The sequence below is a fragment of the Polyodon spathula genome, chromosome 34, assembly GCF_017654505.1.
Source record: "Polyodon spathula isolate WHYD16114869_AA chromosome 34, ASM1765450v1, whole genome shotgun sequence".
In the NCBI taxonomy this organism is placed as follows: Eukaryota; Metazoa; Chordata; class Actinopteri; order Acipenseriformes; family Polyodontidae; genus Polyodon; species Polyodon spathula.
The window spans coordinates 5,061,338-5,079,438 of NC_054567.1; the positions used below are offsets into that span (position 1 = coordinate 5,061,338).

The window sequence follows — 18,101 nt, forward strand, 5'->3', positions numbered from 1 at the left end:
CAATTATGAGTAGTAATAGCACTATAGTTCTAAGTTCCGTAGAAAAATAGGAATATTTGAGGCATCAATAAAACTATGTCTCTTTGAAGTAATATTAAATGGGTTTTACTGAATGAATCCAGGATGAGAAGTATTGACCACCTTATTAACATCACAAATACAAGAAGAAAGAGGTCTCAGCTCAAAGGTAACATGTTGTTTCCACTGAACCATGTTGAAGCCAGGTTGCCAAGGCTAGTTTCAAGTACAATGACACAGAAAAGATCTGTAGAAGCAGAGAAGCATTTTACTATGAATATGAATAAATATACAGAGAGAAAGAGAAAGAGCTTGTTTCAGCAAATATACCCTATGTGGTAGGTCCATTAAATGCGACTTCCATAGTAAATATTTTTGTTGTAGTCAAAATTTAGTAGACCTTGTCTTCATTTTTCATGGTGCATTCAATAATAAAATGTTTGCAAATCTCTGGGTCTCTGGTTGACCGTTGTTTGAGTGGAGCGCTAATCCCCTCACCCCTTAAAGCCCTCTTTGAATGAGTGTAATGAATTCCAGTTACCTTGTTGTTGGCAGGGATATCACTAATGATTATTAAAGGCATGTTGGCTTTTTAGCTATGCATGACCAGCTTTGACATGGCCATGCTTTAATTCTTTAAACAATCCCCACAAAGCCAGGCAGACTGACCAGTGTGAACGAAGCTGGAGAGCTTTCTAAATGACTGCTTCTAACGAGCAAGAAACAACATGATTCATTGTGATTTCTGAAAGCTTCGACCTCGTCTACCCAGTGCTGTTTAGTTACTGCTGCACTTTATTCTGGATATAACCACAGCCAAGTATGAACTCTGGCCTTAGTCTATGACATTCATATATGTTCTTAACCCTAAAACAGCAATATACTTTAAAATAATTTGAACTATATTTAAACATCACAGGACTGCACACAGGTTTAAATAAGCGGTCTCGGGTACAGATTGCACTACTTTTATAGGAAAGATCACTGCAGACCTGGCATATAATTATAGTATAGGAAAAATCACTGCAGACCTGATGTATAATTATAGCATAGGAAAGATCACTGCAGACCTGACGTATAATTATAGCATAGGAAAGATCACTGCAGACCTGACGTATAATTATAGCATAGGAAAGATCACTGCAGACCTGACGTATAATTATAGTATAGGAAAGATCACTGCAGACCTGACGTATAATTATAGCATAGGAAAGATCATTGCAGACCTGACGTATAATTATAGTATAGGAAAGATCACTGCAGACCTGACGTATAATTATAGTATAGGAAAGATCACTGCAGACCTGATGTATAATTATAGTATAGGAAAGATCACTGCAGACCTGATGTATAATTATATGCCTAGTTGTATTTATTTTTCAGTAAAAGACACTGAACAGTTATCCCAGGTTTGACTTGGGGGTTGATTTGATCAACCTATACCCCAATGGGATAAGACAGCTGACTTTTATTAGAGCATTTGACAGTAGCGTGGAAGCCTGCTAGATTCCATGCAGTAACCTGGCCTGTGGGGTAAGCCCAGGAGAAGCACGCCTGGGTGGTCCATGCAAACCAGGGGGATTCCCCAGTTCTACAGCATTCTGCTTTGATCAAATCAACACACAATGTGCTAAAAGGGCTCAAAGTTTTAAACTTTAAAAAACAGAAATATTAAAGTGAGTATTCATATTCATGCAACTGGTCTACTCTGGTTTCTGTATTAAAAAAAAACAAATTAAAAAAATCAAAATATCCCATTTTATTCATAAAACACTATTTTAAAAAGATTCCTTCTTCAAATAACCCATATATTAAAATGTATGAACAGATGATTTCACAATGAAAATAAGGACTGGATGGCAGGGGGTGTTCAGGATTGGGGTGCTTTGTGATAACAGGACAACGATGAACAAACGCCAGAGGCTCCCATTCACAGCACAGCCTGCTGCTGAATTACTGATTCCATTGAAGTGCAAGCAGCACTGACTTCAGCAGCACTGAAGAACAGCTCAGAGTACGTCTCACATTACGGTGTAACTGGGGGATACATAACTACACGGAGAGAAGCGTCTGCCTCTTCTATGAAAACCCCCATTGTGTCTTGTGATACACCCCAAGCCATCTATTATTATTATTATTATTATTATTATTACTGTATTTTCATCATTACCATCACCAGCAGGAATGCTATTAAAAAGCAGAGTTCACTTTAAAACTTTTAACAAGGGCTGGTAGAGGCATTTCTATTAATGCCTTAATTTCCTTTTAAAAACTAGCCATGACAATTAGCTGAATTTCAGAAACTCTTTCTTAGCCTGAAAAAAAAAACCAAAACAGTTTCTTCAAACCCAAGGTAGTTTTAATTATTTAATTGTTGTTGTATTACACAGTGAGCTTCAAAAGGAATTGCAGCTGAACCAGGCCCCTGTGGACAGAGGTGTATGCTTCCATTGGGTGCACAGGGAAAGGGTTCTCTTGCTGGAGGGGACAGACTGCTCGCAGGGTTTGAGTTGTTAAAACTCAGCTGAGGTTGCTGAAATCCAGATTGATAAAGTGTCTGTAGCTCACCTTACTGGACTGGTGAGTGACACACAATGAGAAGTATTCAAATGCACAGCTACAACACTGTTAGGGACATTGGGGGGGGGCCTGCATGAAAAGTTCATGAACTCTATTTCCTGCAAATGACTTGCACAATTCTGTCATAAATGTATTTTTTTTTTTTTTTTTTTTTTTTTTTTATATACTTACTGTTTTCCAATATTTATGTGCAAGGAAATTGAAAACGTGTGTTAAAAAGTGTATTATCAGCCAAGGTTATGGAGGGACTGTCCTGACCACTACCATGGCAATGGTATCAACAGCAACAGCAGTGCTTGCTAGTTAGTTATGCAGGTGTGAGGGTGTGTGTGAAGATATGACTTCATGTGGTCCTCAAATGATGGTGAGAATTGCAGATTATGCCTAGTCTGCACAGAGCATGAGTAAACTATTGTAAACATTGATTTAAAAGAAAAGTATTTGCTTTATTCTGATGCTCGTGATTCTGGTAAACAAATATCCTCTGTTGAGTAGAAACGGTTAACGGTTGACAGGGGTCCTAAATAACTGCTGTATTCTTTCAAAGTTAACAGCAAAAGCTTCCAAATTTCATTTTAATAGTTTTATTACATTGATATAGCGCCTAAACATTGCCAGGCACAATTCATTCACCTCCACATTTTTTGTGATAATAGTTTTCAAGGTAAATACACATATAGTGAGGTGCCTCAAATGCCAGAGTGATTCAAACACTTGATGAAGGTCAAGAATTTAAATACCTAATAACTTCTAGATTTCTTTCACACACGTGGTCAGCTCTGTCAGAATCTTAATAACAAAACTGCACTATTACTGTGTGAAATGAAGAAAAACTGTTCATACTGTAGGTTAGATTAGATGTGATGTCAGCACTAGCTGTGTCTTATGAGGTGCAAAAAACACACTGAACAATTGTGAAGACTCCTTTTAGCCAAATTTGCACAGCTTCGCTTTTGTGGTGCTTTTGCCTGAACTTCACAATGTAATCTCTTATGCACCCTGCATTTGGAAAAATGGTTGTCTGAAGTTACGGTTACAATTTTGAGAACACTGTAAACTAAAACCATGTATACAAACCAACATTCTATTTTCAAGCTTCTATTTATAGCAGGGTGCAGAAAATTTAAATCAGGACCACTTAAACTACAAACAGGTTTTTAAGTGTGGACGGTGCACACATAAATAAATAAAAGAGAAAGCCATGGAACCGAGGGACGTGAGGCAGCCACATGACAACTGCTAGAGAAATAAAGGAGGCTACTGAAGGCTGGCAGATCCAGTAGAGGGCAGATTTGGTGCAAACCCGCCTCCCCTACCTTCAAGGCTGAGTATTGTGTGCGCAGGACCAGGGGTGGAGAGGGATAAAGTTTTGTGGCAAGTTTGTCTGAACTTGCAACAGGGTGAAACATGGAAGGAAAAGAACAACAGAGCTAATTAGGGGAGCTGAGCTGTCAGACCTCACTGCCAACAAACAAAAGAAGGACTGGCAATCAGCAGGAGCAATGGAGAAGACCGCTTCATTAGGGGTGATAGGACATAAAGAAGGGAGAGGGAGGAATAAAAAAGAGGAAAAGAAAGGCTGTTTAATTAAGCCTGAGCTGGAAGGTGATGCGTGAAGCCGGCCTGTCATCGTGCTGCGAATACTTTCACCTTTCTGTGCAGCTTTAGAAAAAGCCAGGCTCTGCCCCTCCAGTGTCAGCGGCACAGGGCTTAGTTTGCACAGAAATGCTAAGAAGGATTTGGAGCCCTGGCCTATCGGCACATGAGGAAGAAAGGCAGAATTCCCACTGGGTTTTCAACCTGACGAATTCGACCAGGCATATATGAATGTGCTTTGAATACAGGAGCAGTGACCACATCTAATCTCTGCAAAGAGAGAATCTCCACTCTTATGTACAGTTCCTTTTCACTCTAATTAGTGGAATGCCTTTCTTCTTCTCCCTATAGAAGTGGAGGGTAATTCTGAATGAGCTCAAAGCTTTAAGTCAGGGATAAGGTCGTGAACTAGGGGATCACATTCCTGTAACTTTGCTGCACTTCACAGTGCATTAACTTTAAACAGCAAAAAACACCTTCATCACAAACCAACAAAGACCACAGACATAATGCTCATTGTTAATCAGTAGCACAACAGTTTGTTTACTTGACTTTGTTTCTTACAGTTACAATAGATATAAGGTTGGTTCCTTTCAATCTTTCTCATTTAATAAACAGAGAGGCTGTTTACTGAATAATACTGTCATTACGTCATTTTTTTAACTTATGAAAAAAAGGTATGTACTGCTTGCAAATCTCTTGAGGGACAATAACGCATGACTCTGGATAGCTACAAGCTAGCACGTATGTCAGTGAAATGCAAAACAGAAACCAGGAACCACCTGACTATTTTGGAACATTTCAAAACGTTGGCTTGTAGTCAAATTACAATACAAAGTAAAAACGCAAGAAACACATGCAGAGGAAGAAAATACAGAATAAAACGGGTGTCCATCCTATTGAAGCTGGCCAGGGAGGTTGTACTGTAGGTGTGTATGACTATCACTGTTCTTCTGGAATTTGTATATAATGAAGACTTTGCTTGAGAGGAACCCAGTCTGTTTCTTTGCTCCTTCCACTTGAGACTTTTTTTGTACCCCCCCCCCCCCCCCCCCCCCCCAAACAAATTAGCACGGTCACAAATCCGTAATAAGAAACTCATCGTTAAAGAAAAACTTTTAATTGACACCATAAACATCCTGTGTTAATGCATGTCTGCAAAACAATTAGTAGCTTTGAAAAAGAGAAAAAAAGCAAGGAAGACATGTCATCACACCTCCTGCAAACAGCGTGCTACCTTTGTGAATGTGTGCCTGTGCCTCTGAAAGAAATCCACACGCTTACAGTAAGCGAGAAGCCAAGGTGTGTGAAGGAGCTTTTAAAACAAAACAAAGTACATTTTAAATAATGCTAGAAGAATATTTCATTAGGACATTCTTACAATATATATATATGTATATACAGTCAAACCATGTGACCACCTTAATTTAGTGACCACTTGAAATTCCTCCCAATGATATTTGTGCTTTTATTTTACTGTATTAAGTGACCGCCTGTCTAACGCGACCAGCGACCACAATTCTCTTACCCAGCAATGGACTCAAACCTGCATTAAGCACCCTTACACAGGGCTATTGTTAAAAGAACAATATGGTTTTAAATGGTAGGCCCCTTACGTCCTAAATTAAAGGAACAGGGTAACCATTTTAGTGGTCTTCAATAAAACAACAGCGCTCTCTTATAAAGGAAGAGAGAAAACGTGGAGAAACAAAAGCTCCTCCCTAGATGACAGAATTAAAGTTATTAGACTTGTAAAGACAGTAAGTGTCAGAAAAACTGCTGAAAAATTCGGCACTAGAAAGATGAAGATACAGCGTTTTGAAACGGAAAGAACTAGGGCTTGAATTTTTAGGTTTTTATTTTTGTTCACGTGACCATATTTTGAGCCGATTCTATCTCTTAATTAAACTGTTAATTACTAAACAAAGTCGTGCCTTTTCACCTTGATGTCCTGATTGACTTGCTGGTTCTGTTTCACCTTCATTATTCGAGCACAACAGCAAGCCATGACATTAATCACTTCCCCCAGATGCTACTTTAACTTGTATTTCGTTCTCGCACTTGCCTGGGAACTAGGTAGCTTCCAATGTGTCCGTGTTGTGTTGTTTTTTCCCGCTAATTTAACAGAATGTTCTCATGATTAGGAAGTAGCGGCTTAAGACTTAAAGGCAAACCGTTAAAAGGAAAATAAACACCGAAAAATTCAAGCCATACTTATAATAGTATGGAAACAATGTGCGTGGTAATAGAGAAAGATCTTCTGCTGGCGTTGATTTCAGGATGCAATGAATCAACACGTACCTGAAAGGCAGCACAGGCATTGAAATCTGCAAAGGATTTAAAACATTTTGTATGACCTGAGGCAAGCACTCATTACTTTCACAAAATAATTTGTTTTGTAAATGCATTATCTAAATGAATGCTGTTAAATTACTTACTTCCTTTTGTTCATATTACACCTTTTGGCTTTTACAGTGTATGCAAGACAAAATTACAGGAAAGCACGTCAGAGACGAATAGAAATTTCATAAGTTATGGGCCCTCTTTTAAGAGACCACCTTGTCCCTTGAATGGTTTCTTAATACAGGTTTGACTGTAAGCTAAAATCCAGTCATGATAAAAAATGTACTTTAACATAGTACTCATAATAATATGCTTGTTCCATATAAAGTAGAATGTAGACAAACCCATTGGGACCGTTTGGAAAGGGTTTTAGTTGTGGTAGTCTGTACCATACTAAGGGGTAGCTGTACTAATGTGTTGTGCCTGTCACAAGAGTCGCAAACCAGTCGCAAATCTTGAATGAAACACACTAAACAAGCGCAATGCTATTTGCAACTTAGGGCAGCAGTTTCTGTTTGCAGTTCAAGCTAAGGTTTTGCGATATTTGTACTGCCTAGCAGCTCCGTCACTGAAGTAATGTACACGTTTGAAGTTGATCAAAGGAATGACCTCCTTCTGAAATGCATACACTGTCGACGTGGAGTGCTGCATTTCAGTGCTCAAGTTCACCATCCCAATGGAAGTAAAACACAAACAGATGGAGTGTTGCCTGAGAATTGTCCCAATGAAATCCTTGGGCAGCGTCTTGGATCACAAAACTAGAATTTTCTGCAAAATCGAGCAGACAGGTGGCTGATTATCTATCAGTGTAGTTTTTAAAACGCAACTAATTGAGGTTTTGATAGTTTCAAATGTGTCACTGTAACAAAGAAATCAAAGTTTCACATAACCCCTCAGCTCCAAGCTAGTGCCACTGGAAGCACACCCTGTCACTTTTTACTATACATCTAACCCCAGACAATGCAAAATTGAAGAATAATGCCAGTTCGGTCAGGACTGTGCGGTTCTTTAGCCTCAGCAAAGTGGCCACAAGCAATGTTCGAATGCATGACAAATGCAACTTAAAAAATCTGCAAAAAATCAAAAATCTGCAGATAACAAAATGTTTTGCTTCATTCTTGTATATCTCACCAACATCTATCCAAAAATATCTTTGGGTGATTTTTTGGAGCCCCTCCATGTGAGTTATTTCAGCCTAAACTTGGTAGAAATTCTAATTTCAGAGTGGGTTAATGACCATTGGGGGGCTTTGAAACCAAAAGTGTTTCACAAATTTTGTAAGGTTCTTACAGCAAGACAAACATTTTTCATCACTTATCCCTCATCTGGCAACTTGCCAAAAGTGAGTTAGGTGTTCTTGGTATTTTTTTCCCCCTATTCATCACGAGTCGAACGAGGTACTACACATGATGGAAAATAATAATAATAATTATCATTTCTGAACTCAGCGGGCCCAAAAACTCCCAGGTGAATTTTTCATGCAAAATCTGAGATGGTTGGAATGACCCTATTATCTAAAGCACACTACTGTACAATCAAATTCCAAGGGAAATGTACACTCACAGTTTAATTTATTCACACGCTTCTTTCATCTATCAGCATAAACGTTTGGTTTTGTTATCGGAAATGTAGCCAAATACTTAGGAACACAGCTGTAAAAAAGCTTTTAGTATGTAGACAGTACAGAGTGGCAGGGCCGTGCAGACCAGGGGTTTACTGTTAGAGGAGAGAGCAGGAAGGGAAGTCTTCATTACTCACGGGCCGAGTGGAACGCTGGACCTTTGGAGGGGGAGGCCGGGGGGGCCGCTGTTGCTCAGGCTGTATCAAAGGGTCACAGTAAAAACTCAGTCACATTGAAAACTCAAAACATGAAAACATAAACAAAAGGGTGAAGACATGACATTTGTTTCTAATGACCAGAACAATAAAGAAAAATGATAGGGGTATGTATGACGGATACAGGATGCATGAAAGAGGAAACTCACAAATCAGGACCAAAGGAAACAAAATGGCGGAAACGCTGGTGGGTGAACACACAAAAGATAATAACAAAATATATTGGATTTTATGCAACATCTAGAAGAAACAAAAACAAAAACAGTGTTGAGAAGACATGTTTTATAGAACAAATCTAATAAGGGAACACAAACAGAACAGACAGAGGATGAGGAGGATGGGTTGAGGTGATTTTACTGTTGTATTTGAGCACTGGAACATTCAAGCAGTAGAAATAATTTAGAGCACTTGTGCTCCATGTTTGTGAGTTATAAAGTCACCAGAAGTTCAAAAGCAAATTCTAACTTTATAATTAATAGTATGCAAGTTTACGTTATTAATAAAGGTTGTTGCCCACCAACTGTAAGATTATAAGGCTGCTCCTGTAGTTGATGCACTCAAAGGTCTTTATCGGAACAAACGGTGTACAAACCAACCAGCAAAGTCAGCAGACAACAGGCACGCTGGCTACTGCAATATGCTAAATAAATATTCCAGAGAAAGATACAGGCAAGACAATAAAGAATAATAGTAACTAGGAGTTCTTTTCTCATGCACCGTCATCATTCTAGACTGATTGAACGTTCAGGTCAGATCAAAGTGTGTGTGTAGCCACAACTCATATATCATATAGAATCAGAATATGAATATTAATATTTGAAGAGGAAGTAGCTTTAAATGACATTCACTTATTTCTTGTACTGTTTCCTCAACTTGTTAAGACGTTTGCAATTGTGTGCTTCATGCTTCATTGTGCAATTGCTCAGATATTGTGTTTTTGTGTATTTGGTTAAGGTGCCTTTACTACAAGTTCAGAAGCTGCTATACCGTTCTAGATGCCTCCCATAGACATACGTAATGTAGGCTAGATCAGCCAAGGTGTATGCCAGTACAATCTAGGGCAGCGCAGTGTATCGTCAGCAAAACAAAAGGAAACTTAATCCAAGGTGTCCGGCCACTAGATGGCGTTGGTTCTTACAACACTTTAGCTTATCTAGCCTATGGCACATATATCTATGGTAAGTAACTAGAGTTGAAGAGCAGCTCCTGAACTCAGGTGAACGCACCTTAACACAGACTGATCAATAAATCAATACATGAAAAATATAAGAAGATTGACTTTGAAGCTCCTCCCTGTGTAATATTCATTTACATCTGAAAACAGAACAAAACAGTAACACTACTCTGATATGCTTTCTGAATACTACGTGCATGACTTCAGAACTACTATACAGAAAACTACCAGGAGACCATGTAAACGTGTAGTGAGTCAGCCCATGCTTTGAATGATATAATAAAGTCTCCTGCGGTCATGTTCCTGATCCCTTCCAAACCCTGAATCAACACGGATTCCTGATGAAGTTGTTGCTGTACAGTATGAGAAGCACTCCTGGGGTTTCAGCTTCACTCCAATGTGCAGCACCAGGAAAGACCTCCACTACGAGAGGGACTCTCAAAGCACTGAGTGTACACGCTAACCCTAAAGAGCACAATAACTCACAACGCCAACCTGCTTACAATACAAATTCTAACCTTAAAAAGGGTCTTGTGAGCATTTTCTTGTGAGTCATTTGGTCTTTATTTCTGCGGAATACAATGTGCAGGTTATATCTTGCTGTCTCTGATATTTACCAGGCTTACAAATGAACACAGTAGCTTACAACTCTTATATGCTGAATGTGTCAAGGCAGCTGGTTTAAATAAATAAGCGCTATAAGAGTACAGCTGTAATTTATGTAACTGTTACATTGTTGCCACGCTTGACAAGGAGGCACACATTCCAGCTGCACACCCCTAGTGGTCACTTCTACAGCCCGCCTCCTTCAGAAATTATTTTCGCAAGAGGCTCTGGTGATTGAAAAAGGATATTAGTTAGTAAGCATGGCAAAGTGATCGCTTTCTGAACGTGATTAACGACTGGGGTAGATTAAGTACAACAGTTTATAGAACTCCGACTGATAAAAACACACTGCTTACGACGAACAGCTTTCATTTTTTACCTGTTATTCAACTATATAGTTTGGCAGGATCTGTGGGGATTCTGAAGAAAAGGCAGCAACAAGCCCTAAGTTCTAAATGTCGAGATGAACTGTTGAGAACAACATGTAAAAGGATTTTTCTGTAATTTTCTCGTCCACATATGGTTTAGAAAGCAGTTCTACACAATCTGTTATGCACCAGCACTGGCATATACTTTCCACTGATTTGAAATGGCTGCCTTTTTTCTGTCTTGTCTTCAATGCGCCTCCTGTAGTAATATGTTGAGAACTGATTCCTTTGTCCATCCAAGTACAGGAAAAATATTTAAAATAAGAACAAGAATTACATGTAATGCTACACATGTGATTTATTTCTTATTGTGTCCGTGTCGTATTGGTTATATAGGCAAGACTTCAAGACAACCAAAAATTTGACTAGGTGAACATAAAAGTTCCATCAGATGAAGTGCTCTTACATCACCAGTAGCTAGACACTTTCAAGAGTTTAAACACAATGTACAAGCATTGGAATGCATTGGTCTAAATGGGAAGAAGGGGTGGTGATATTAATCAAAAAATATTGAGATGTGAGGCTTTCTGGACTTACACACTTAACACCATTGCACCTTTTGGTATGAATGAGGAATTGGATTTAATCCCTTTTTTGACACAGTATGATAATGATTTGAGATCTTAGTGCATTCCATTATAGAATAATGTGATTTCTGGTAACCATGCCTTTCCGCATGGGTATGTATCACTTTTTGTCAACTGTTGTTATAAAGTATATTTCACTAATTCAGATATCTTAAAATAGTTATACAATTGAATATATAAATTATTTTTAATGTATCAATTATCAAGAAATTCTAAAATTGAATACTGCTTGTCTTGATTTGAATATGAATGAAAGTATATTTATAACAGACTGGTTTGTATATATGCTTATCTTTTGCACCCTATGCTGATTGAAATACTTCATGTTTTTGTGAAACTGGTAACTAGTTTCCTATTTTTATCTTACACATTGCAGCTGTAATTAATTATTTGAAAAGAATATAATTGATCATTTATTCTTGTTACTGTATGCAAGCTGATTATATGATAAAATAATTGACTGGTATTAGCATATTTACTGGTGAAAACATGTTCGTTTGATATTTTCATGCTTCTTTAACCTCAAAAAAATAATAAAAATATGAAAAAGTAATTGCTTTAATTTGTTTTTCTTGATGAGTGAGGACATCTAATGTGAAAGTGATCTAAGCACAAACACAAATAATATGATATTAAACAGCCAATTAACTATTTAGAAAATGTAAAAAAAAATATTGCTTTAAACTGTTTCACATCACATGGAAACACTTAATATCAAGTGTTTTAATGTTACCCCTCTGCCTATAATCACCAGAAATGACCCTCCCCAGATTATACAGTCAATAAGCAACGCGCTCCTGATACACCATGCTGGTTATTATCTCAGTTTGCTCAACATCACTCACATTTATCAGCCATCTGATTTCCATCCTAATACAGAAGCATAAAATTCAAACTCTGAATGAAAGCTGAAAGCTGCTGTACAGTATTGAAATGTTCTGACCCAATCTAGCATACAGAACGGGTGTGTATGTTTACAGCTTTCTTACATTGTGCATTACAATGCTGTGCTATCTGCAGAATATTAGACTGTACATATTGAAAATATATAAATATATTGTAATCAATGCAATACCTAGTACTATACACAGCAAAACAGACATATTAGTTGTATATTCTGTGTTTTTCTTATTAGTTTGCCAGGTACTTGTTGAACTCCCAATAAGTCAGAGCCACCAGTTGTCACAGATATTAAATGGGTTTGAATGTTAAAAACAAAATAATATTTTAATAAATGATTGAATCATATTTTTTAGCACATTCTTTTCTGTGCTATAGTTACATTAATGCACTTGTCATTCATAGAGGGTGGAACACAACACTTGCAAGACATATTTACAGAACTGCATCTGATTTGCATCAATGTGTTGATGCAGCAGAACTTATTGTTTTGGTAAGGTCAGCTGGGGAGCTGAGTCAGAAAATTGTTTTAATTTCCTGAGCTGTATGGATGAATGGCTGCACCAGGCCTGACTGTATTGCTGATCACAGCTCAATAGCCACTCTGTGTGAATATGTGTGAACCACTTGAAAGATGGTTTCAATAAATTACCATTTTTAAATAAAATCAAATTTCCACAATACTACAAAATCTTTACCAAACTAATTGGGACCAGGGGATGAAAATGTGTTTAGACAATCAAATTATGACTGTACTATTGCTAATCAAGAAACCAGGAATAATCAGAATACAATCACTATGTCTTCAAAGTGTTACTGTATTGAACATAACACATCTGTAGTCTTGAATCAAATGAAATAATGTGTTATCAAGAAACAAGAGCTTTACTTTGCAGAGAGAGAGAGAGAGACTACTGACTGTGTTAAAGACTGTAAAAATTGACTGACTTACATTCATTTATGAATACCACAGTGATGAATTGTTAATTGTGCAATGGCTTCATCTGTATACACTTTTTCATAGTTTTTTTTTTTTAACTGCATTTCTACCCAATTTGAAATGCCCAATTAGATTATCTACACATAGATGCAACCCTCTTACTGATTAGGATGACTAAAGAACAATGCTGGACCATCGCTGGCTGCACTGTCACCAGCACAGTCTCCAGCCCAGCCCTGCAGGTGTCACACAGAGTACCTCACTATCGGCAGCTTGGCATGAGCGGGATTCAAACCTCGCTTGCATGACTCCTTCTGCACAGCGAGCTACTGTGCTTTCATTAGGGGAGACTCTGGGGAGCTGCTGTACAGAGCTTTCATCAAAGGAGAAACTGGAGACCTGCTGTACAGAGCTTTCTAGAGGAGAAACTGAAGACCTGCTGTACAGAGCTTTCTAGAGGAGAAACTGGGGAGCTGCTGTACAGAGCTTTCTAGAGGAGAAACTGGGGACCTGCTGTACAGCGCTTTCTAGAGGAGAAACTGGAGACACCTGCTGTACAGAGCTTTCTAGAGGAGAAACTGGGGACCTGCTGTACAGAGCTTTCTAGAGGAAAAACTGGAGACCTGCTGTACAGAGCTTTCTAGAGGAGAAACTGGGGAGCTGCTGTACAGAGCTTTCTAGAGGAGAAACTGGAGACACCTGCTGTACAGAGCTTTCTAGAGGAGAAACTGGAGACCTGCTGTGTAGTGCTTTCTAGAGAAGAAACTGAAGACACCTGCTGTACAGCGCTTTCTAGAGGAGAAACTGGAGGCCTGCAGTACAGCGCTTTCTAGAGGAGAAACTGGAGACCTGCTGTACAGAGCTTTCTGAGGAGAAACTGGAGACACCTGCTGTACAGAGCTTTCTAGAGGAGAAACTGGAGACCTGCTGTGTAGAGCTTTCTAGAGGAGAAACTGGAGACCTGCTGTGTAGAGCTTTCTAGAGAAGAAACTGGACACCTGCTGTGTAGAGCTTTCTAGAGGAGAAACTGGAGACCTGTTGTACTTAGCTTTCTAGAGGAGAAACAGAGGACCTGCTGTACAGAGCTTTCTAGAGGAGAAACTGGGGACCTGCTGTACAAAGCTTTCTAGATGAGAAACTGGGGACCTGCTGTACAGAGCTTTCTAGAGGAGAAACTGGAGACGTGCTGTGTAGAGATTTCGAGAGAAGAAACTGGAGACCTGCTGTATAGAGCTTTCTAGAGAGAAACTGGAGACCTGCTGTACAGAGCTTTCTAGAGGAGAAACTGGAGACCTGCTGTACAGAGCTTTCTAGAGGAGAAACTGGAGACCTGCTGTACAGAGCTTTCTAGAGGAGAAACTGGAGACCTGCTGTACAGAGCTTTCTAGAGGAGAAACTGGAGACACCTGCTGTACAGAGCTTTCTAGAGGAGAAACTGGAGACCTGCTGTACAGAGCTTTCTAGAGGAGAAACTGGAGACCTGCTGTACAGAGCTTTCTAGAGGAGAAACTGGAGACCTGCTGTACAGAGCTTTCTAGAGGAGAAACTGGAGACACCTGCTGTACAGAGCTTTCTAGAGGAGAAACCGGAGACCTGCTGTACAGAGCTTTCTAGAGGAGAAACTGGAGACCTGCTATACAGAGCTTTCTAGAGGAGAAACTGGAGACCTGCTGTGTAGAGCTTTCTAGAGGAGAAACTGGACACCTGCTGTGTAGAGCTTTCTAGAGGAGAAACTGGAGACCTGCTGTGTAGAGATTTCTAGAGGAGAAACTGGACACCTGCTGTGTAGAGCTTTCTAGAGGAGAAACTGGAGACCTGTTGTACTTAGCTTTCTAGAGGAGAAACTGAGGGCCTGCTGTACAGAGCTTTCTAGAGGAGAAACTGGAGACCTGCTGTACAGAGCTTTCTAGAGGAGAAACTGGGGACCTGATGTACAGAGCTTTCTAGAGGAGAAACTGGGGAGCTGCTGTACAGAGCTTTCTAGAGGAAAAACTGGGGAGCTGCTGTACAGAGCTTTCAAGAGGAGAAACTGGAGACCTGCTGTACAGCGCTTTCTAGAGGAGAAACTGGAGACACCTGCTGTACAGAGCTTTCTAGAGGAGAAACTGGGGACCTGCTGTACAGAGCTTTCTAGAGGAAAAACTGGAGACCTGCTGTACAGCGCTTTCTAGAGGAGAAACTGGAGACCTGCTGTACAGAGCTTTCTAGAGGAGAAACTGGGGACCTGCTGTACAGAGCTTTCTAGAGGAGAAACTGGAGACACCTGCTGTACAGAGCTTTCTAGAGGAGAAACTGGAGGCCTGCTGTACAGCGCTTTCTAGAGGAGAAACTGGAGACCTGCTGTACAGAGCTTTCTAGAGGAGAAACTGGAGACACCTGCTGTACAGAGCTTTCTAGAGGAGAAACTGGGGACACCTGCTGTACAGAGCTTTCAAGAAGAGAAACTGGAGACACCTGCTGTATGGAGCTTTCTAGAGGAGAAACTGGTGACCTGCTGTACAGAGCTTTCTAGAGAAGTCCCTGGGGACCTGTTGTACAAAGCTTTCTAGAGGAGAAACTGGAGACACCTGCTGTACAGCTCTTTCTAGAGGAGATACTGGGGACCTGATGTACAGAGCTTTAGAACAAGAAGAGGACTACTGTTTTGGAACCAAGAGATCTGTACAGATATGATTCAGAGGTACTATTTTGGAAGGGGATCTGTACAGATATGATTCAGAGAAACTGTTTTTTGAAGCAGTTCTGTACAGATATGATTAAGAGGAACAGTTTTGGAAGGAGATCTGTACAGATAAGATTCAGACAAACTGTTTTGGAAGCAGATCTGTACAGATATGATTAACAGGAACTGTTTTGGAAGGAGATCTGTACAGATATGATTAACAGGAACTGTTTTGGAAAGAGTTCTGTACAGATATGATTCAGATAAACTGTTTTGGAAGCAGATCTGTACAGATATGATTAACAGGAACTGTTTTGGAAGGAGATCTGTACAGATATGATTCAGACAAACTGTTTTGGAACCAAGAGATCTGTACAGATATGATTCAAATAAACAAAGTGTTTTGGAGTTTTCCATTACAAAAATGTCATGCTGACAAAATCAATTTTAACATTACCATTAAACGTAATATTCTTATAGTTAGGTTACTGAACTTATTAATCCAAACAAAGTTGCTATGGCGATTTTTACAGTTTTTACTGTATAACTTTGTTTAGAAGAATGTTCTTAATCAACCTATAATAGGGAACTGTTTTCTGTGTTATTGTTTTTCTGTTTTTTATTTTACTTCTTTATTTTTATATGTATGTTTGTTCACCACAGTGGTACAAGTTTAACCCTTTGGTCCGACATTACAATTTTCCCTTTCCAGTCCGATCTCGGACTCTGTCCAACATCATCAAAAAGACGTAAAGCACAGGCCTCTAGTCGTTTTTTCTACAGAAAACCTTTCAATGGCCAAGTGAGACTGATAGGAGCTGAATGAAGCAAAAAAAAAGGCATATCTGATAATAAAAATTAAACAGCGCATGTGAAAATAAATTGGACCTGACGCGTCTGACAAGCGCTAAATAAATGGACCGCGAAGGGTTAATGTTTTTACTGGAAGCCTATTTCTACTGCAGCACGTTTTTTTCTAACTATTCATAATGCCTCAGGCTACTAACATCATAAACTCATTTTGCTATTGTAATTATATTCGAAAATTAGACACCGGCTCAATCATTACACTCTTATTTCTCGCTACAAAAATGTGTATATATACTGTATATAATAATAATAATAATAATAATAATAATAATAATAATAATAACAGAATAGGGTAAAGACAGACAGCCATTACTCAAGACAGAGATGGCACGCATTAAGTGGATTAAACCATGAGATGACAATACATCACGTCACCCAGTGGCTTTTCCCTATAGTCTCTCTCCCTCGCTCAGTGTCAGTCAATCCTTCAATCCACGAGTTAATACTACCAGCTAATAGGTTAACAACTGTTTTTCTTCAGCCCCAATTGAAGAACATCCCAATGCTCTGGGAATATTCAAGTCTCCAATTTGTATCGACTACAGTCTGCTACAGTACCTGCACTGGCTGCCTGACAGGAGTGACATTTCACTTTGCCGCTGCGAGCCTGGAATATGTGAGACAATGTTATTCATGCCGGTGAGAGCTCCTGTAATGATCATCTCACTGCAGCAACCCAGAGCCCTCAGAGAGCAAACAAGAAGCAAAGGTGCCAGAAATCCCCATGCCTTATTAAACACCACCTCCACCAGCGCCTTCCTAACAAAGAGCAACCACTGGACAATCAGGTGCCAGAGATATTAAACACCTCCACCAGTGCCTTCCTAACAAAGAGCAACCACTGGACAATCAGGTGCCAGAGATCCCTGAGCTTTATTAAACATCTCCACCAGCACCTTCCTAACAAAGAGCAACCACTGGACAATCCACCAGGACAGTGTCAGCGCACACTATATCCTTTAGAAAATACTGTTCAACTTTATCACCTCCCCTTAGGATAAGATATAGCTATACACAATATAAGAAAGACAATACACACAACAGCACAGTGCGCTAGCATCACGACAATGCCTTCAGAAGAGAAACGGCTATTTGATAACTACAAAAAAAAAACAGACTTTTAATTATTGTGGGTACAACAGACCAGTGGTGCGGAAACTTTTTAAATGACACCCCCTTGTCTTAGCATACATTTTACACTCTGCACCCATACGCAGAAGCCTCATTTCGACTCTGTTCACTGCAGTTTCACTGACACTTGCCTCTTCAAACATTATTGCAACAGCTCATCTCTATAACCCCCACTTTACGCACCACTGCAATAGGCGATGAACAGTGAGACAATGCATACAAAAAAGTCTAAATATTCACAATTGTCATGCTTTTAATATTTTCTAGTTCTCGATGAGTCACACCATAAATTCCACAATTTCAAATATACTAGTTTAAACGGATCTGTTTGTTATAACTGGTCTCACTTCTCCTAACATGATTTAAAGATAAACCCATTTGTTTGTATTTGAAATGGGACAGATTGTTTTTGCAACCTTATGACGAAGAT

General features: G+C 39.3%; 1 protein-coding gene across 5 annotated transcripts in view; it reads right to left on the minus strand.

Annotated features, from left to right (window-relative positions):
* The window catches only part of LOC121303610 (DENN domain-containing protein 1A-like), a 313,333-nt gene that overhangs the window by 20,000 nt on the left and 275,232 nt on the right, over window positions 1–18,101 (minus strand). For 3 of the 5 annotated variants that reach the window (XM_041234403.1, XM_041234404.1, XM_041234401.1), the window contains one exon: window positions 8,296–8,355. The exons of the other annotated variants lie outside the window; for them this stretch is intronic. In XM_041234403.1, the coding sequence (XP_041090337.1) occupies window positions 8,296–8,355 (60 nt within the window). The remainder of the gene's footprint in view (window positions 1–8,295; window positions 8,356–18,101) is intronic. 5 annotated transcript variants of the gene reach the window in all.